At 30.8% G+C, this 21,851-nt stretch overlaps 2 protein-coding genes across 2 annotated transcripts; both read left to right on the top strand.

The window, feature by feature from the left end:
- Nucleotides 1-2,863: 2,863 nt before the first annotated feature.
- LOC114755021 (ent-kaur-16-ene synthase, chloroplastic-like) lies at nucleotides 2,864-6,697 on the top strand. The gene is made up of 13 exons (XM_028943894.1): nucleotides 2,864-2,889; nucleotides 3,003-3,291; nucleotides 3,415-3,595; nucleotides 3,798-4,015; nucleotides 4,108-4,228; nucleotides 4,340-4,437; nucleotides 4,537-4,763; nucleotides 4,891-5,003; nucleotides 5,165-5,263; nucleotides 5,411-5,632; nucleotides 5,745-5,886; nucleotides 5,985-6,230; nucleotides 6,326-6,697. The coding sequence occupies exons 2-13, from the start codon at nucleotides 3,039-3,041 to the stop codon at nucleotides 6,638-6,640; spliced, it is 2,235 nt and encodes a 744-aa protein (XP_028799727.1). The 5' UTR covers nucleotides 2,864-2,889; nucleotides 3,003-3,038; the 3' UTR covers nucleotides 6,641-6,697.
- Nucleotides 6,698-11,954: 5,257 nt separating this feature from the next.
- LOC114755040 (cytochrome P450 71D10-like) lies at nucleotides 11,955-12,494 on the top strand. The gene has a single exon (XM_028943911.1). The coding sequence runs from the start codon at nucleotides 11,955-11,957 to the stop codon at nucleotides 12,492-12,494; it is 540 nt and encodes a 179-aa protein (XP_028799744.1).
- The last annotated feature ends 9,357 nt before the right edge of the window (nucleotides 12,495-21,851 follow it).

Raw genomic sequence — 21,851 nt, forward strand, 5'->3', positions numbered from 1 at the left:
ATCTAGATTGAAATTACCTTTTGATACAAGCTCCCTTAACTTATGTAATTAATAGCTTGGATAAATAACTTATATTTAGGACCGAATTCAAGCTCCTTATTAGCTTTGATATTATGGAACAGAAATAGTATTAAATACAGTCTTACATTATTCTTCAATTTTCCAATTTAAGATTGTGTAATGTGAGTTTCAATATGTTGTCACAAAACTACCTGCAAGTGGTAAATTACTGAGCTATGGGCAGTGTATTTTACTGTGGGAAGACTGAGTTGTGATAGTATCATTTTTGAGTAGGAAATCATTCATCTCCTATGAGACCAATAAAACTAAAAGAGGATGTGTGTGTGTGTGTGATGAAAAAGCTTTATATGACGGCATGGTCTGGAATTTTATTCGGGAACTCACTTCCAATAGTTTTGTTTTGCTTGTTTGTGAAAAATATCACTCATACTGCAGGCTACTTTGAAACATAATTTGTACCAAATTTTCTAAAGTTCAATACCAACCAAAAAAAAAAAGGGAAAGAAATTTGAAGATCAGTATGTGGACTTGAAATAAAAGCATAGATCTAATATAATTTAAGATAACTTTTCCTTGAGAAATATTTTGTCGCTTAGAATTTTCTTCATAAGGTTTTTGACGAGACAATTTCAATATGCATTGTGTCCTTCCTTGTTTTTTTTCCCCCCTCATTATCAAATCTCTTAATTTTATTCTTTTAATATTATTAATCTCTATAACTCTGCTCTATCAGTATTATTAGACCATACATAAAAACTAATTGTGCTAACAAAGTAAGATTAAATAATTTAATATAATGAAAAAAACCCAGATACTTAATTAAAATTAAAAATTGAAGAAAACTATTGCTACCTCAAAAATGATTGCATCAAGCAACATTATTTAGCCGCCATGGTAACTCCGAATTCCAGCCACGGAAGTTAGGCTTGCGCAAAAAAGAAATTAAAACAAAAAACAAAAAAAGACCGGTAAATCCGTGGAACATTAATCGGTATATATCGGAGCTGCTTTTCTAAATTTTACAATTTGACAACGACACTGATCTTATTTTTGTAAGACACTTTAACTAAATTACATATCTTTTTGCAAAAATAACTAACTTATAGTATCTCTAATGAATTAGTTAATAAACTTTGCTTACCGTTATTATTTAAGAGGATGTCTCAATCCAAAAGCCATAGTACTCCTACTAGTTATTACTATTTATAACCGCTGATCAGCGACAATTTTTTAAATGTATTAATTACACTTACCGATATATTAAAGTATTATTGAACGAAATAAAAACAGTTCTAATAATTTTCTATGGCTTTTTAACAACAAAGAAGCACCCGCATCAATGGCTTTTTACCAATCCAACTATTTTGTTCCTTCTTTCTCTTCTTCAAGTCACTATAATAATTCTCTAACTTAATTTATATTTAATATATATTAAGAATAACAATCCAAAAATATATAATAAATAAACAGTAAAATCGATGTGATTTGTAAATAAAACAAAAAATACTCATCCCTATAACTTATAAATAGGACCAGAAAAATATGAGAGATATTTAAACATAATATTACTAATATATAATAGAAGTTGCATCTTAATGATCCAAATAGGACAAAATAATTCGGTGGGACAGTGATTAATAGAATATAAGTTTGCGTCCGTTTGACCTTTGGCAAGTCTAATACCAGCCAATATATAACTTTTTTTTTTGGCCGAAGCCAATATATATATATATATATATATTTTTTACGACGGAGCTTGGGCGGCATGCACACACACACACATATATAAAGAGACGTAGCGAAAAAGAACTATGATCTGTCTCGTATATACTTATTTAAGGGAGCACCTGAAAATTAAACACTTGCGTTATCAGGAAGAAGAAAAGGAAAAATTTTCATCATGTTTCTTGGAACCACCATGTCTCTCTCGCACCATCGCTTGCCTCCTTCGGCTTCTCCTGGTTTCATCTCTCTCCCTCTCAGTCTCTCTCTCACACACACTCCGCAGATAATTGAGTTTGGTATTTGGGTTATTGAGATCATTAGTTTCCTCGCTACTTATGGTTTATATCTTAAACATCAATGGGAGAGGAGTTATAACCTAGAAAAGTGATGTTCGGCAGATTTTTTTTCCCCCCTTTTTAGAAGTCAAGGACTTGCTATAGTAGCTGTTACAAAAAGTGAGAAATTTTCATCTCAAATTCTTTGTGTTAAAAAATAAAATTTAAAGCATGTTTTGTAGATTTTGTATAAGATTAACGGTGTTAGAATTAAGAGATTAAAAGTACATTTTATTAACTTGAAGGATTAAATTGAAATTTGACATAAACTTGGAAGACAAAAATGTATATTTTAGCTTTTATAAAAACTTGTATTATTATTTTATTCAAATCAAATCAGTGAAAATGAAATTTTTTACGTGTTATTTATTTTATAACTTACATTATTTTGGTCAAAGACCCTTTATTTTTTAATCTTGCTCATCTGAAATAAATTGAGAGTACTTTGAATCATTTTAATCTCTCGGAGTGAGGTCTCTGGCACTAATTATAACTCATTTTTAGTATTAATATTATTAGATTACTTTTATTTGGTTGAACTTCTACATTTATGTTAAAAGTATATTAAATTGAACAAGTCATCAATACATATCATGTGTGTGTAATTAATTATATGATTTTGGCATAGCGTTAGAAATTACTTATAAGCATATTTCACATAGTCAAGATAAAACTTCTCTCATATATTTATCTCGTATTCTAAACAAGTTCTAAGAAAATCTAACGTCTTTCTCTATTCTCATATCTCCCAGCATCTCCGATTGGATCGATTGTGAAGGGCAAAGTTGGGAACAGAACTAACATTATCGTAAAATATCAACCTTCCATCTTTTGTATTTATGAACATCTAGCTAATTCCAATATCCGATTAATTTTCCTTTATAAAAATAATAATAAGATGGTGAATTGTATTAAATGCAGGTATTAGAGGAGAATAACAAGGAGAGAATAAGGAAGATGTTTGATAAGGTTGAACTCTCTGTCTCTTCTTATGACACAGCTTGGCTGGCAATGATACCATCACCTTCTTCTCCACAAGCTCCTCTGTTCCCTCAGACCCTAAATTGGTTATTAGGAAATCAACACATTGACGGATCATGGGGTCTTTCTAGTGATAATAAGTTGCTGACCAAAGACACTCTTTTATCTACTTTGACTTGTGTTCTTGCACTTAAGCAATGGGGTGTTGGTGAACAGCAAGTCAATAGAGGTAAATTGATATGATTTTGAATCTTATTATAATTAAATTCATTGGTGTTATTTTGAAGAAGCATACATATATATATATATATAATGAAATAATTGGGAGATTCCCTTTTTATTATTGTTGAAGGACTTGGATATATTGAAACAAACATTGCTGCAACTGATGATGATAAACAAGTTTCTTCAATTGGATTTGATATTATCTTTGCTCAATTAATTGAGCAAGCCCAAAGTCTGGGTCTAAATGTTCCTCTTGGAGGGAATATTTTAGAAAAATTCATCCAAAAGAGGGACTTGGAGCTCCAAAGGTACCACTTTTTTTTTCCCCCTCATCTTCATAAAACATTTAGGGAAGAGTTATTCATGCATGGTTCACATACAGATAGCAATCATTTACCCCAATCTCGTAACAATATTCACAAGCCATAAATAACTAAACTTCACATCATATTGAAGAATATTCTGGAAGATATTAGCTTGAGCTCTTTTGTGTATGGAAATTAACTACAGTGGATGGGGAAGCAACTCAGAAGGATGGAAGGCTTATATGGCATACATTTCAGAAGGATTTGGGAAGTCACAGGATTGGGAAATGGCTTTTAAATTTCAAAGAAAGAATGGCTCTCTTTTTAACTCTCCAGCCGCCACTGCAGCTGCATACACTCATATCAACAATCCCCACTGTCTTGATTATCTACTTTCACTGCTGGCAAAATTTGACAATGCTGGTTTGTTCTTTCAAACCTTACTGTTTTGATGGATTTATCTTCATTTCCATTACGTTAATCTTTGGGTTTTACACCAAAACTTGTTCGTTCAGTTCCAACAATACATCCTATTGATGTGTATGCTCGACTCCATATGGTTGATACTCTTGAAAAGCTTGGGATTGGTCGCCATTTTAAAAATGAAATTGGAAGTGTATTGGATTATACATGGAGGTAATATTAAAACTTGAAAATGAAATTATAGCTTTTGTCGTGGGAAGAACAAAGACCACATAATGTAATTAATCTCTTTTTATTATTATTTTATGTTTGATTTTCAAACAGGTTGTGGCAGCGGGAAGAAGATGACATATTTTTAGAACCCACCACCTGTGCCCTGGCATTTCGCTTACTACGTTTGCATGGATATGATGTTTTCTCAGGTTTTAATTTGCGTCTTTATATTAAGACAAATTCTGTGTAGCCAATAGAGGATTATTAAAAAGAAATTAAAGTCTAACTATGATATTTGTGTATTTCAGATGCACTTGATCGGTTTTCAGAAGACAAATTTCGCAATACTCTTCAAGGTTATTTGAAGGATGTTGAGTCTGTTTTGGAGTTACATAAAGCTTCACAGATAGTTTTAGATGCAAATGATTCAGTTTTGGAGGAATTAAACATCTGGACAAGGCATTTTCTTAAGGAATATTTGTCCGCTTCCTCAAACAATACTCATAAACCACCTTCTAATCATATTGATCATGAGGTATATATACACATAGTAGTCCCAAATTTAATTTTGATTCTCAACTTTTCTGCAATTCTGAAGTTTGATCCATCTCAATAATGTACTCCATACTAAAAAAAAGGAAAAAAAAAACTATTAATTTCAGGTACCTTTTGCTTTACGTTTCCCTCATCATGCTTATTTGGATTTGATGTTAAACCGAAGATCCCTACAACACTACAAGGTGGACCAAAAGAGAATTTTGAAATCTTCATATAGGTACATCATATATCTATAATCTATATATATATATATTTATAATCACAGCTTACTCCATTTTTCCTCGATGCCATCCACATGGGAGCTTGTTGATTTACATAGATTAATTTATTACTTGGTACATATTCTCCTTGGCTCTTCTTCTTCATCTTCTTCTTCAGTTCTTTAAACCTCGCCAACAAAGAATTCTTGGAACTAGGAGTTGAAAACTTCAATCGCTGCCAATTAATATTTCGTGAAGAACTTGAGCTATTTAACAGGTGAGTATCTTTTTCATGGCCACTAGAATGTGTGTGCGTGTTTTGGTTTCCTCTCCTAACAAATAACCAACCTTCTAGTGTTAATCTTAATTAATTGGTAATCCAAGAATAATCACTGATCAACGTATCATACATCATAATAATCAGGTGGTTTAAGACGAGTGGAATGGATAGGCTACATTTTCCAATTGCCAAAACAACAGTTATGTATTCCTTCTTGTCAGTGGCAGCAACACTTCCTCCTCCAGAACTTCGTGAAGCACGTTTAGCTTGGGCAAAGCATGGATTGCTCACATCTGTGTTTGATAGTTTCTTCGATGTTTGGAGCACTAAAGAGGAACAACAAAACCTTATAAAGTTAATGGAGAAGTATGCATAATATAGTACATACGTCTAAATTTCTCTCTCAGCATTAATAAGTGTGTGTGTGTGTGTGTGTAAGATTGTGTTTTGAAATATTATTAATTAATGAAACACACAGGTGGGATGTAGATGTCAACAAAGAATGCTGTTCTGAGCCGGTGAAGATATTATTCTTAGTGCTTAAGAGAACAATTAGTGAGACTGCAGCCCAAGCCTTTAAGGTTCAAGACCGTAGTGTCCTGAACCACTTAATTCAGCAGGTAAGAAAAAGGTCTACCTATCTCTTTTCTTCATTGATTTCCTCATCCATAAACTAAAATCGTATGTCGACTTCAACCTTTTTTTTGTGTGTTTTCAGTGGGTGGATATTCTACGATCTGGGTTGAAGGAAGTAGAATGGTGCAAAAAGAAATGCGTGCCGAGCATAGAAGAATATGAGCGTAATGGAATTATAACAATGGCCTTGGGACCAATTGTCTTGTCAGCTATGTATCTAATTGGACCTAAGCTTCCACAAGCCGTGGCTGAAAGTGCAGAATGCAATTATGTTTTAGACGTTCTTGGCCTCCATGGGAGATACCTCAACGACGTGAATGGCTACCAGGTGAGATAGATGAGTCGATCAAACTCAGTTTTCATGTGAATGTTGTAGAAAGAATGATATAAGATTTGGATGTGTGTGTGGTTTTTTGTGTGCAGAGGGAGAAAGAACAAGGGAAACTGGTGAACTCAGTAGGGTTGAGGTTGATTAGTGGGAGTGAAGAAGAAGAAGAAGAGATGAAGAAGAAGATAAAGAAGAAGGGTGAAGAGAAAAGGAAAGAGCTTCTGAGATTAATGGTAAAGAAAGGAGGAATCATAGCATCTACTGATGTGAGAGAGGTGTTTTGGAAAATGTGCAGAACTCTTGAGGTGATTTATGGGAAGGATGATATAATTTATTCAACAGAAGTGCCTGATGAGGTGCGAAATATCGAAGATATTGTACTTACAAATCCCATCGTTTTAGGTTGTTAATTCCAGGCTGGGCTCACTATAATTCTTTTTGGGCCATGAATAAAAGTGTTGGGCCTATCATAAGACATTCGTGTGTTTGGGATCCCATATCAATACTACTGCTTCCTTCCGGTTTTAATTATAAGGTCTTATTTATAATTTATAAATAAGGTCTTATAATTAGAAGTTGAGGTACATAAGGTCTTATAATTAGAAGTTGAGGTAGTGCTTTGCAATTAGTGTATTCTGTATTTTGTATTAAGTGAAAAGTAAAGCAATATGGATTTTGTATTTTGTAAAATTATGGAATTATCAGATAATCAATTAATCGATCTTGGATAACTAGATGAGAAATTTATCTTCACACCATCAAATAACTTCTAAATCGATATCATATAAATACTCCTAATAATCCTATCAGTTCATGAAGTTGAGAATTCATAAATTTCCTAAAATTTATTTTTTTAAGCAGGAGAGAGAATTTTATATTTATAAGGAAATAATTACATGATAAAAATATTTAAAAATTCTATAACTTCGTGGATTTCAACTCCGGATGATTTTATCCTATGTATATAGGTTAAAAAAATTTATTGGTTGAGATAATGTATTACTTTCGAAAAAAAAGAATAAAAAATAACTTTCCTGCATAGCTTTGCTGCATTTATAATTTAAAAAAATTCTGAAGGTGGAACATTCAGTTAATGCAGCATCAATCGTCAAATGCGCTTCTGAATTCTTCTTACATATACCCTACACACACACACACATTAAATGGAAGAAATCGGTCCTTCACATCTAAAAAATTAAATGTGTATAAATTTTTTTCCTTGCCAACAAAAATATGAAATTATCCTTTTCAGATTACAGCCGCCTGGTAAATTGAAACTTCTATTGCATTGATGGTCGGAAACATTGAATCATTTACAAAGTGTACAAATATCGTACACACACACAAACATACACGCACAATCACTTATAATTCATCCTCACATATTAATATTACCTTCAGTTCTTAATATAAGATCTTGTTTAATTTTTACTTTGATCTTAAATATAAGACCCGCATCTATTTTGCCTCTCATGTTTATACATTTTTCTGAAGGTGGTCTTTCTAATAATGATAGTTTTAACCAATACATTTGATTAGTAAGGATATTTTAGAAAAGACAAACATATTTATTATAAATAAATAACTTAACTTATTTTTTAATCTACTTAAATTAGTTAACTAGCTCTTATATTTAGAACCGAATGTAGTATATTAAATTCATAGAATTTTTTAAAGTTACCCTTATCAAAGTTCTCTTTCTGTATCCACCCCTCTTCTCTTTCTTTTTTTTCGTTTTTAAAGATAATTAAATAAAAATGAAACTAGAAAATGATAATTAAATATCCTACAAGTCACTATATATTAAGAATACAAGTGGTATATCTGTGAATGAAAAACACTATATTAAGAATCGTAGTATCCCTGAACCAGAAGCCAGATATAAATCATATAAATGCCGGAAATTGCTTAGAAAGCAACAGTGAAAATAAAGAAAGAGTCATAGAGATAGGAGGAGAAGGAGAGAGAAAGAGGGACGCTATTTTATTAATAAATTAAGTTTCACTATAATGAGAAATCTTAAAAAAAAAAAAAAAAACTAAACAGATAATGTTCAGATGACCTACATATATATTCTATATTTTTATTGGGAATAAGGAAAATCCAAAATAATCCTAAAAAAGATGTGATTATAAGAAAATCCCCCGTTAAATCTTAATTAATCTGCGGAATGTTTTAAATATTCTTATTTAAATAATTCTAACTATATAAAATAATTTTTATTATATCTTATGCCATATTTCACCATGATGCCTGGGTGTTTGGTTTTTGAAAACATATTTTCTTTTGGCAAATTGAAACCCAACTCATCATGCAAGTCAAACAAAGCAACCCCCTGAACTCAATAATGTCTACTTTTCAAGCACGTAAATTTTCCACCAAAGACCTTGTTCATTCTTTGAAATTACTATACAATTCGCAGTCTTTCGGTGTGATTATAGGTATTCTTACAAGGCATAATCAATCAAATGTCATCCTAAAACTAACTTCCTCAAATTAAATTAGTCGCACAGCTTTTTGTTTGGTAGACTAATAATACTAGTGCATTTGAATTCAACTTAATCGCTAGTTTTGAACATCCAAACAAAATACTAGTGCAAATGAAATATTAATAATACAGTTAATTAACTGGATTAATATTGGAGGCCCCTGTATGTATTGTGATTTGGGTATGCCCAATAGAATTAATTCGAGTTGGCACATATTATCATTCATCGATTCAATGCAAAATACATATACCGCAAATAAGTTTCTTCAGGTCTTCCTTAAAAATACAAATCATGAAATTTTAGTTTGGGTTATATATTCTTTCAATTCTTAATATAAAACCTAATTAACTAATTTAAGTAGATTAAGAATGTTATTTACATTAGTTAATATAATATATATATTTTAAACACCCTAATCATTTTTTTTAATTCCTTCACTTCTTCTCCTGCTTGATTATTGTTAAGAAAGTATCAATAGGATTAATTTGAAAAAAATTGATAAACATGTAATATTAACTTTCAAATTGTGACACAAGTTAAGGACTCAAGGAGTATTACTTTTTATATTTTAATCATATTTTTCTATTACCAATTTCTCTCTCTCTCAATGCTAGTGAATTCATTCAAAGCTGAAAAGTCCTGGTCCAACTAGCCTACGTTAGAGAAATCGGTCCAATTCCTCTGATAAAAAATAATATTATATGGCAAAATTAGTAAGACCACGTGAAGATGGACGAAGACATGCACTAATTTATTTTGAACGCATATCTTCTTTCGGAATTATGTCATTTTCCTACAACTTCATCAAATTAGTTGGAAATATCACATGTCATATTTATATACTCGCTGTTGTTTCAAGTATAAAGCCGATATGAGAGTTTTGGTTTGCTTTTAAATACATCAATAAGTCTTATTTCCTCTCGTTTCCTATAGGTGTTTATTTCTTATGCACTGCTTCTATTTATTGGGACATTTTTATTTCCAAATATTGAATTTAATCATTAAATAACAGCAGTCGTTTTGAAAAAAAAAATTATTTACATATTAATTACAAACAATAAATTATTTTAACTACGTTTTTTCTATGAATTAGTTAACATAATTTTATATTTAGGAATAGTGGGAGCGCATATTTAGCCCGTGCGGCCAAGGGAAAAACTTCACATATATTATAAAAAATTTTCTTTCCTCATTATCAAAACTTTTACAATTAATCAGATTATTTATTAAATTTCAATATTTTAATTTCATACATAAAATAATAGTATAATTTTTATGATATCTAAATCAGGGTAAATGATGATGATGATGATGATAATCTCCTCCTTTTAAATGATACATTTTCACTGTATTAAAAATTCTCGCAGCATTCTTAGATTATGTCAATTTCCGTTAAAAATAAAAGGAAGAAAAAAAAAATACATGAGAAAACAATTTAAAAAACATGAATAAAACAAATATAAATTTGATATGCTTTTTTTGGTAACGTTTTTAACAAGTGACTGATTATATACTATGTTAACCAAAATAAACTATTGAAAACTAGCCTTAGTGTGTTTCTATATTTACACACACACACTCCTCTAGTCCTTAATATATGACTTATTTAACTACTTTAATTAAATTAAAAAAGTTAGTTAAGTTAGATAATAATCATAAATATGACATATGTTTATCAAAATACCCTCAGTTAAAATTTCTTTAAGAAATTGACATTTCAAAAAATATTTTAAATTATTTTATTAAAAATATCAAACAGTAGAATTGATATGATGTATCTATGAAATTAATGGGTAATAAGTATTCACTGACTTTATAAAATATATAGGCATATTATCAATAAGTAATAAGTATTATTGTGATATTTAATTATTTAATAGGGGTAATTTAGAAAAAAATTGGTAAATATAAGAAATATGTCCTATATTTAGGTCTAAGGTTAACCTTCTAATTAGGTTCTATATTGAGGACCAGAAAAGTATATATTGTTGTTGAAATACGTACGTTAGTATTATATTAATCAAATTTTACTATTAATAAAGGAAAAAAGGGCCATCAGTCTAGTATAAAAGCAGCACTTTCGCTTCTAAAACGACTAAACCCTCACTTCAGCATTAGTTTCCATTGTCATTATGGAGATTCAAATTCCATATTCCATCCTCTTCACCTTCTTCTCTTTGCTCTTTCTGGTTCTAATAAAGCCTTCAAGATTCAAGAAATCGAACAAACCCTTGCCCCCGGGGCCATGGAAGCTTCTTATTGTAGGAAATTTACACCAAATGGTAGGGCCATCACTTCCTCATCACATCATGAGAGACCTTGCCAACAAATATGGCCCCTTGATCCACCTTCAACTTGGACAAACCTCCAACATCATAATTTCTTCCTCAGAAATGGCCAAAGAAATTATGAATACACACGATCAAATCTTTGCCAACAGACCCATTTATTTAGTAGGCAAAATTGTTGGTTACGGTGGTCCTGATATTGGCTTTGCTCCATATGGACATCGTTGGAGGCAAATTCGAAAGATTTGTACGTTGGAGCTTTTGTCTGTAAAGAGAGTCCAATCATTCAGGAATATACGGCAAGAACAAATGGGATCTCTCATGAAGTATATAACAGAACCTGAAGGTACTGTTATTAATCTTCATAAACAACTTTTCCCCAAATTCCATTGTTGCTCGTGCGGCCATTGGTAAGTGCAAGAATGTGGACGACGTTGTGATTTATATGCAGAAAACGATGGAGCTGTCTAGTGGACTTGGTGTTGAAGATCTTTTTCCTTCACTCAAATTCCTTCCTGTCATCACTGGTTTGAAGCGTAAGCTTGAGAAACTGCATGAACTGGGTGATGGGCTTTTGCAAGAAGCCATTGCAGAACATAGAGAAAGGAATATAAGAGAAGCCAGGATGGTGATGATGAAGCACACCAGGAAGATCTTGTCGATGTTCTTCTCAGGGTCCAAAAGGAAAATGACCTTGACATTCACATTTGTGACGACACCATCAAATCTATCATTCAAGTAAGTCTTCTTCCCTCTCTTTGAATGCTTCATACATAAAAACAAATACTTGATCATTTATAAGTTATAAATAAGTGTTTTACGTTATAAATATTGGAGTTTGACTCAAAGAAATAAGCTATTCTCAGGACATGTTCTTCGGGGCAACTGAAACAACAGCAACAATTTTGGAGTGGGCAATGGCTGAATTGCTGAGGGATCCAGAGACAATGAAAGAGGCTCAAGCAGAAGTGAGGCAGGTCTTTGAAAACAAAGGATACGTAGAAGAATCAGAATTTCCCAAGTTGAAATACATAGATGCCGTGATCAAAGAAATCTTGAGGCTTCACCCACCTCTTCCATTACTGGTTCCAAGGGAAAATTTTGAGACATGGGAAATCAATGGTTATAAGATCCCTTCCAACTCTAGGATTATTGTCAATGCTTGGGCACTCGGAAGAGATCCCAAGTATTGGAACGAAGCGGAAAAGTTTCAACCCCAAAGATTCCTTGATCCCGCAACGGATTACAATTTTAAGGGTACGAACTGTCAGTATATCCCATTTGGGTCAGGAAGAAGGATATGTCCTGGATCTTCATTTGGTTATGCTGTTATCGATTTGGCTATCGCCAAATTGCTTTACCATTTTGATTGGAAGCTTCCTGATGGGGTGAAGCCCGAGGATTTGGACATGGAGGAAACCTCTGGTAACGCTGCCTCTAGAAAAAACCATCTATGTGTGGTTCCCACAGTCGTCTATCACCCTTAGTTACATATATATAGTGTTATAGTAATACCACTTGGAAAATAATAAGGGATGTTTAATTTTCAGTATAAAATAGTGCTTTATGTTTTTGCAAATGTTTTCTGTAATAAAAGAATATGTGTGTGCCGTGCTAACATAAAACATGTCTGTTTGAGTAGTGTTTTATTTAGTGTATCCATTGTATTTGTTGCCTTCCTCCCCTACTATTTTATATTGTTAGGTATTTATTTCAAAACCATTTGTTACTCACAGGCCGAAATCCAACATTTGATAGTTTTTCAATTTTGCATGATGGAAAAGAAGAATAATCAAAATTTCACCCAAAAAAACCTGAAATGTCGTAAGAGAGATAATATAAGAGGTCTAGTTATTATGGGTGATTTAGTATTTTTAAAATTATATTTTCATTTTTGGTCTTTTAAAATAATTATGATTTTCATGATCCTCTAAAATAAATATTGTTTTTTCTTGGTCCTTGGTTTTGATTCTCCCAATCAATTATAAACGATATCACAAGAATTTAGCTCGGGGTTCGTTTTTCTTTTTAATGATATTTTTCTGTTATGCTATCTTTTTTATATTGATCATATAAATGATTCACTACGCGTATAATGATAAAAACTAAGAGAAATCCCACAGGGCCAGGATCTATATAAGTTGGTTACAAAACAACTTCGATGTAATTTGGGTGTATCTGAAAATATAAGCCTGGCTTGTTTCTGTTTTTTAATTTATGTTTTTAGAGTTAGTTTTATGAAATTGACTTTTTAAAAAAATTTAAAAAAATGAAAATAAAAATTATTTGGATAATTGTTCTAAAAAATTGCATTTGAGAAAAAAGACTAAACACTTATTTGGAACAATTATTTTGAAATCAACTTGAAAAACTAACAGAAAGTGAGAGACAAAGTAGAAACTGGAGAATGCAATAAATGACAGAAAGAGGGTTGGATTGAAGTATTTGGAAATGACAAAAATAGGTGCAAGAGACAGAATGAAAAGCATGGCGGCGAGTAAGGAAAAAAATTATGCAAAATAATAAAACAGAAAAAATTTAAAACGGTCAAAAAAAACATAGATATCTATTTTTTTTGTTTTACAAAAAAATTAATTAAAAATTAACAACCAAAATTTTTTTTAATTTTCTGGTTTTTAAAAATAAAAAATTATTTTGAAAACAAGAAAATAAACATGCCCGTATTGCACGATATTGCCCTCAACATAAAAACCGATAACTGAAATCATAAATCGCGTGGTTTCTCGCAAAAGTAATAGTGTAGAGCACACCTTTGCATTTGAAAAGATACATATTAAAATTGATTTATGAGAGAGAACTTTTCAATGCTGGCTTAATTACGTGAATTATTGATTGGAATGGATAAGCTACATTTTCCAATTGCCAAAACAACAGTTACGTATTCATTCATGTCAGTGGCAGCAACACTTCCGTCTTCAGAACTTCGTGAAGCACGTTTAGCTTGGGCAAAGCATGGATTGCTCACGTCTGTATTTGATAACTTCTTGGATGTTTTGGAGTACCAAAGAGGAACGAATAAACCTTATAAAGTTAATGGAGAAGTATGCATAATATAATACATACGTCTAAATTTCTCTCTCAGTATTAATAAGTGTGTGTGGTAAGATTGTGTTTTGAAATATTATTAATTGATGAAACACACAGGTGGGATGTAGATGTCAACAAAGAAAGCTGTTCTGAGCCGGTGAAGATATTATTCTTAGTGCTTAAGAGAACAATTAGTGAGACTGCAGCCCAAGCCTTTAAGGTTCAAGACCGTAGTGTCCTGAACCACTTAATTCAGCAGGTAAGAAAAAGGTCTGCCTATCTCTATTTTTCTTCATTGATTTCCTCATCAATAAACTAAAATCGTATGTCGACTTCAACATTTTTTTTTTTTTTGTTTTCAGTGGGTGGATATTCTACGATCTGGGTTGAAGGAAGTAGAATGGTGCAAAAACAAATGCGTGCCGAGCATAGAAGAATATGAGCGGAATGGAATTATAACAATGGCCTTGGGACCAATTGTCTTGTCAGCTATGTATCTAATTGGACCTAAGCTTCCACAAGCCGTGGCTGAAAGTGCAGAATCCAATTACGTTTTAGATGTTCTTGGCCTCCATGGGAGATACCTCAACGACGTCAATGGCTAACAGGTGAGATGGATGAGTCGATCAATCTCAGTTTTCATGTGAATGTTGTAGCAAGAATGATATAAGATTTGGATATGTGTGTGTGGTTTTTTGTGTGCAGAGGAGAAAGAACAAGGGAAACTGGTGGACTCGGTGCGGTTGAGGGTGATTAGTGGGAGTGAAGAAGAAGATAAAGAAGAAGGGTGAAGAGAAAAGGAAAGAGCTTCTGAGATTAGTGGTGAAGAAAGGGGGAATCATAGCATCCACTGAGGTGAGAGAGGTGTTTTGGAAAATGTGCAGAACTCTTGAGGTGATTTATGGGAAGGATGACATAATTTATTCAACGAAGGTGCCTGATGAGGTGCGAAACATCGAAGATGTAATACCTGGAAATCCCATCGTTTTGGTTGCTGTTAGTTCTCAGCTCGGCCCACTATAATTGTTTTGGGCCATGAATAAAAGTGTTGGGCCTATCATAAGATGTTCATGTGTCTGGCAGTTTTCCAATTAGAAGATGAGATCCCATGTAAATAATACTACCCGTAATTCTTAATATAAGAATTCATTTAAATTTTATTTTGATCATAAATATAAAATTTTAATTTATTTGATCTCTCATATTTATCTTTTTTTTCTAAAGTAGTCCTTGTAATAATAATAGTTTTAATCAATACATTTGATTAGCAAGGATATTTTAAGAAAGACAATACTTATTTATTACAAATAACTAACTTAACTAATTTTCTTAATCTACTCAAATTAGTCTATTAGCTCTTATATTAAAAACTAGAGATAGTACTTTACAATTAGTATGTTCATATGGCTACATATTATTAAGTGAGAATTAAAGCAATATGGATTTTGTACTTAGTAAAATTATGGAATTATCAGATAATTAGCTAATCGATCTAGGATAACTAGATGAGAAATTTATCTTCACACCATCAAATAATATCAAATTGATATTATACAAATACTCCTACTAATCCTATGTTCATTAAGTTGAGAATTCATAAATTTCCTAAAATTTATCTTTTTTAAAGAAGAGAGAAAATTTTATATTTCATAAAAAACTAATTACATGATAAAAATATTTTTAGAAAAATTCTAGAACTTCGTGGATTTCAACTCCGCAAGATTTATTCATATGTATATAGGTAAAAAAAATTTTATTTCAGTCAATGTAGTATCAATCATCAAATGCGCTTCTGAATTCTTACACACACTAAATGGAAGAAGCAGCCATGATGGCCGGCAATATTGAATCAGTTACAAAGTGCACAAATATTATATATATATATATATATATATATATACACACACACACCAACAGAGGTTGGGTCTAGTGAAACGAACTAATCCCTCACAACGTGACGAACCAATGTTCAAATCCCCGCTGGGAGAAGTGCCCACATTTAGTGCCGGATAGTGCCTCTAATAGGATTGCCTCCAATAGGAGGATACCAATGCTTTAGCAAATATATATATGTATATATAGACACACACATACACACAAAATCACTTGTAATTCATCCTCACATATTAAGAAATACGTTAAATTTTTTTTTGCCAGTGAAAATATTAAATTCTTTTTAAAGTTACCGTTATCAAAAGTTCTCTTTCTGTATTTATAAATTATTTCCACCTCTCCTCTTTTCTTTTTTAATAAGAATTAAATAAAAATAAAATTAGAAAATGATAATTAAATATCTTACAAGTCATTATATTAAGAATCTAAGTAGTATATCCGTGAACCAAAAACACTATATTGAGAATCGAAGTAGTATATCCCTGAACCACAAACCAGATACAAATTATATAAGTGCTGGAAATTGCTTAGAAAGAAACTCTTATAAGGCATAATCAATCAAATCTCATCCTTAAACTAACTTCCTCAAATTAAACTAGCCGCACAGCTTTTTGTTGGGTAGACTAATAACACTAGTACATTTGAATTCAAGTTAATTGCTAATTTTGAACATTCAAACAAAATACTAGTGCAAATGAAATATTAATAATACAATTAATTAAGTGGATTAATATTGGGGGCCCTTATATGTATTGTGATGTTGGGTATGTCCAATACAATTAATTCGAGTTGGCAAATATTATCATTCATCGGTTCTATGCAAAATATATACACCGCAAATAAGTTTCTTCACGTCGTCGTCAAAAGTACAAATCATGAATCTTTTTTTTTTTTTTAAATAAAAGGAGTATATTGATCAAAATATGTACAGAAACAGAGTACAAAAAATTACACAGTAGATCTAATGGAGCTAATTACACCTGCCGCGTTGGCAGTGTGCCTAGCCAATGAATGGGTAGTAATAATAATATTCTCGGGGCACAATGGGTCATTGGCAAAGATACATCTGTTTCTATTATCCCAGAGTTTCCAACAAAGAGTGCCAAAGAGAAGTCTCCAATGGGTACCATTACAGCGGGGATTAAGGTTCCATAATAACCAGTCTTCGAGGGGCTTGTGAAAGAAATCATGGGCACTATGTGGTGAAATTATCTTCAACCAGCGGTTTCTTGCAGTAGGACAGTGGTGAAGGATATGGTTGAGGTCTTCTTCAGCAGAGTGACAAATTGCGCAAGTTCCTTCTAAAGTCATTCCCCTTCTTACTCGTTCGGTGAGGAGGCGGTTTTTCAATGCAAGCCAAAGAAAGTTACAAATTCGTTGTAATCCGGGCCGCTTCCAAATCCATGTCCAGCTGCGGTCTTGCTCGTCACAAATCATGAAACTTTAGCTTGGGCTACATATTGTTTCTGTTTTAAATGTAAAAGCTAATTAATTAATTTAATTAGTAGATTAAGAATGTTAGTTAAATTAATTAATATGATATTTTTTTAAAACATTCTAATTATCTTTCTTAATTCCTTCACTTCTTCTCTTATTTGACTATTGTTAAGAAAATATCAATAGGATTAATTTTAAAAAAAATAATAAATATATCAAATAAATCTTATATATAAGACCAATATTAACATTCGAATTATGACATACGTTTGGACCGAAGGAGTATTACTTTTTATAGTTTAATGATATTTTTCTATCACCAATTCTCTCTCTCACAATGCTGGTGAATTTATTCAAACCTGAAAAGTCGTGGTCCAACTAGCCGACGCCAAGTTAGAGAAATCGGTCCATATCCTTTAATAAAAAATAAGATTATATGGTTAAATGAGTGAGACCACGTGAACATGGACGAAGACGTACAATAATTTAGTTTGAACGCATACCTTCTTTCGGAATTATGTCATATTCCCACAACTTCATCAATTTAATTGGAAATATCACATGCCATTTTTTGACCGAAGTATCTTTCTATCTAAACAGTAAGAGACTACTCTCTTAAAGCACTATCAGACACTGTAGTAGAGACTCATCTTAGCAATATTTTTCTTCATAAACACTGCTCCAAAGATCAAACCTGAAACATAATGTTTAAGTTATTCAAGTCTCTTCCACTTGAACTAACAAGTGTTGTTCCACATGTCATATTTACATAAGCACCATTGTTTCAAGCATAAAAGCCTGTTGAGTTTTGCAAGAAAAATAATAGATTTGTAAAAGATAGGGTAGGATCTATAGGTGAGAATGGGGCACAGCACTGGACCCATTCTAATTATGGTATGGATGCCTTACTCTTGTACCCATAATAATTTAATAATTCTTTTTGGGCCATGAATTAAGTGTATATATAACAGTAGGCTTTTTCCTAGGAGAGTCCAATATAATGTAAGATATTTTTAATTGAATCATATAGTTTTAAAAAAAGTTGTACCAAAAAAAAATAGTTTAAAAAAAAAAAACAGTTAAGTATAACATATACTACCTTTGATCCTTAATATAAGAATTGGTTTAACTTTTATTTTGGTCTTAAATATAAGATCCCAATCCACTTTGTCTCTCATATTTATGCATTTTTTTTTCCTAAGATAGTCATTCTAACAATAGTAATTCTAGCTAATATATTTGATTAGCAAGGATATTTTAGAAAATACAACATTTATTTATTACAAATAACTAACTTAACTTCTTTTCTTAATCTTCTCAAATTAGTCAACTAGCTCTTATAATTAGGACTGGAGGTGGTAGTATTTTTTTCTCAACAATTATCATAAAATTCCAAATTTAATTTTAATTAAAGTCATTAACATGCATCATAAAGTAAAAGACGATATTTCCCAATAAATTAAGAGTTAATTGTATTGAGAATATTTTTGAAAACGCATCACATATGATTCATTAAGTAGGTGAAAATTGATTATCCAATTAAATAGGTAACAATAATCCTAAAAGTTAATTAATACTAATATACAACAAATTAAATTGATCAAATTGAATAATTTATCATTGGGATGCTACATATTCTGTGCAAACCTTCTTGAGATATTTGCACTAAATCGGCTGTGATTATACTTATTTGATCTTTCAACAAGATTAGCTAATAAAAAATTCATGTTAATTAATCTTAATCCATACAATAAGAAACACTTGGAAAATTTAATCAATATTTGAATCCTAAAAAGGAGTGAGGAAAAACTTACAAAATGTCATAAAATCAAATTGAATATCATCCCAGAAAGATTACTGTATTGTTTTAATTAATCCTCGTGGATTTCAACTCCGGAAGATTTATTCCTATATATATATATATAATTTTTTTTATTGGTTGAGATAATATGTTAGTCCTCTGGTTTTTATTTATAGGGCAAAAAGAAAATATTTTTTGGTCATATTTATAGGACATTGAGAAAATTTTTTTGTATAGATGTTAATTTTACCTTTCATTTATTATTGTGTTGATTTTGTTTACATAAGATGTAAGGTATATTAAATAAGGATAAAATTGAAAAGTTGTTAAATTTTAAATAAGAGTTAATGTAGTTTAAAATTTTTTTTAATCTGTGTAAAACAAGTTGGAAGTGACTTATAAATAAGAGTAAAGGAGTATTTTCAGGGGAAAAAAACTTTCTTGCATGTGGAATAAAAAATTAAAAAAAACTCTGAAGGGGGAACATTCATTTAATGTAGCATCAATTATCAATACATTTCCAAATTCTTACATATACATATACGCGCCCGCGCACACATAAATGGAAGAAGTAGGAATGCAGGTTGTGCCTCAGAAATCGGTCCTTCACGGCTAACAAATTAAATATATAAAATTATCTTTTCCAGATGCTTGATAAATTAAAATTAGAACTTCTTTTTTTTTTTTTTTACCAGCAAATCAAAACTTCTACTATGCTTTTGAAATATCTCATTGATGGCCGGAAACATTGAATCATTTACAAAGTTGACAAATATCACACACACACCACCCTGATACTTGATATAAATCAGTCATACTCATTCTCACATACTAAAAATATATATTAAATTGATAAAAAAAATTTTAAAGTTATCCTTATTGAAAGTTTTCTCTTTCTGTATTTATAAATAGTTCTCACATCTCTTCTTAATAATAACTGACTAGCTTGTAATGATAAATTTTAGAGTAAAAAGTGACAGCCTTTGACATGTCATTGGTTGGGACTTTATAGTTGTCATATTCCTTCTTTAAAACTTTATTATAATTCTCCCAATATTGAAAGAGTCAAACAGATAGGAGAAGTTTTGAACCAAAAAAAAAAATAAGAAGAAGGAGAGTGAAAGGGGGAGGCCATTCAATCAATCAATTAAGTTTGACTATAATGAGAAATCTCAGAAAAACTAATCAGATAATTTAGATCACCTATCTATATATTCTATATTTTTAATGCAAATAAAGAAGATCTAAAAAAAAAAGATGTAATGATAAGAACCCCCCATTAAATCCTAATTAATCTAAAGAATATCATAGATATTCTTATTTCAATAATTCTAAATATATAAAATAATTTTAATTGTATCTTATGTCATATTTCACCATGATGCCCGGGTATTTTATTTTGAAAGCATATTAAATTAAATGAGCCAAACCCTTCATATAAATTGAGAGTTTAGCGAAGTAACTCTTTTGACTGACTTTAATTTGGTGGGTTGAAAATTCAAACCCGGCTCACCATGCAAGTTAAACAAACCAAGCACTTAACTCATTAATGTCTATTCCCATTCTATTCGCAAATGAATTTTCCACTAAAGACCCTGTTCATTCTTTGAAATTACTGTATACTCGTAATTAGTAGTATTGTAGGGTGATTATAATAGGTGCCCTTATAAGGAATAATCAAATCGCATCCTAAAACAAACTGATCGTGCTAGTGAATTTGTTCAAAGCTGAAAAGTCGGGGTTCAACCAATAGACGATACATTAGAGAAATCGGTCCAATTCCTCTAACAAATCGTGAAGATGGACGAACACATGCATTAAGTTAATTTGAACGCATATCGTCTTTCGTAATTATGTCATATTCCTACAACGTCATCAATTTAATTGGAAATATCACATGATTTATATTTTATATACTCGCTATTGTTTTAAGTATTAAAGCCTATATGAGAGTTTTGGTTTGCTTTTAAATATAGCAATAAGTCTTATTTACTCTTCTTTCCTATACGTGTTTATTTCTTATATGTAATGCTTCTATTTATTGGGACATTTTTATTTCCAAATATTGAATCCTAATCATTAAATAACAGCGGTAGTTTGTTTATATAAAAAAATTATTTACATATTAATTACAAATAATAAATTATCTTAACTATTTTTTCTATGAATTAGTTAACATAATTTCATATTTATGATTAGAGGGAGTACATATCTAGCGCGTGCAGTCAAGGGAAAAGAATTCACATATATTATAAAATATTTTCTTTCCTCATCATAAAAACTTCTACAGTTAATTAGATCATTTATTGAATTGCCATATTTTAATTTCATACATAAAAATGATAGCGTAATTTTTTATGATCTCTCAATCAGTGTGAATAATAATAATAATAATAATAATAATAATAATAATAATAATAATATTATTATTATTATTATTATTATTATTATTATTATTATTATTATTATTATTATAATTATAATCTCCTTTTAAATGATACATTTTCATTCCATAAAAATTCTTGCAGCATTCTTAGATTATTTCAATTTTCATTAAAAATAAAAGGAAGAAAAATACATGAAAAAACAATTTTAAAAAAATGAATAAAACAAAGATAAATTTGATATGCTATTTTAGGTAACATTATTAACAAGTGACTGATAT

This window comes from Neltuma alba, unplaced genomic scaffold, assembly GCF_004799145.2.
Source record: "Neltuma alba isolate B1F8T4 unplaced genomic scaffold, ASM479914v2 tig00010229_pilon, whole genome shotgun sequence".
In the NCBI taxonomy this organism is placed as follows: Eukaryota; Viridiplantae; Streptophyta; class Magnoliopsida; order Fabales; family Fabaceae; genus Neltuma; species Neltuma alba.

Bases quoted from the DNA above. Each gene is read 5' to 3' on its own strand.
- LOC114755021 (XM_028943894.1), top strand. From the start codon at position 3,039: ATGTTTGATAAGGTTGAACTCTCTGTCTCTTCTTATGACACAGCTTGG. The intron at 4,016-4,107 runs GTTTGTTCTTTC...TTGTTCGTTCAG, and splicing joins GGCAAAATTTGACAATGCTG to TTCCAACAATACATCCTATT. The intron at 4,438-4,536 runs GTTTTAATTTGC...TGTGTATTTCAG, and splicing joins TGGATATGATGTTTTCTCAG to ATGCACTTGATCGGTTTTCA.
- LOC114755040 (XM_028943911.1), top strand. From the start codon at position 11,955: ATGAAAGAGGCTCAAGCAGAAGTGAGGCAGGTCTTTGAAAACAAAGGA.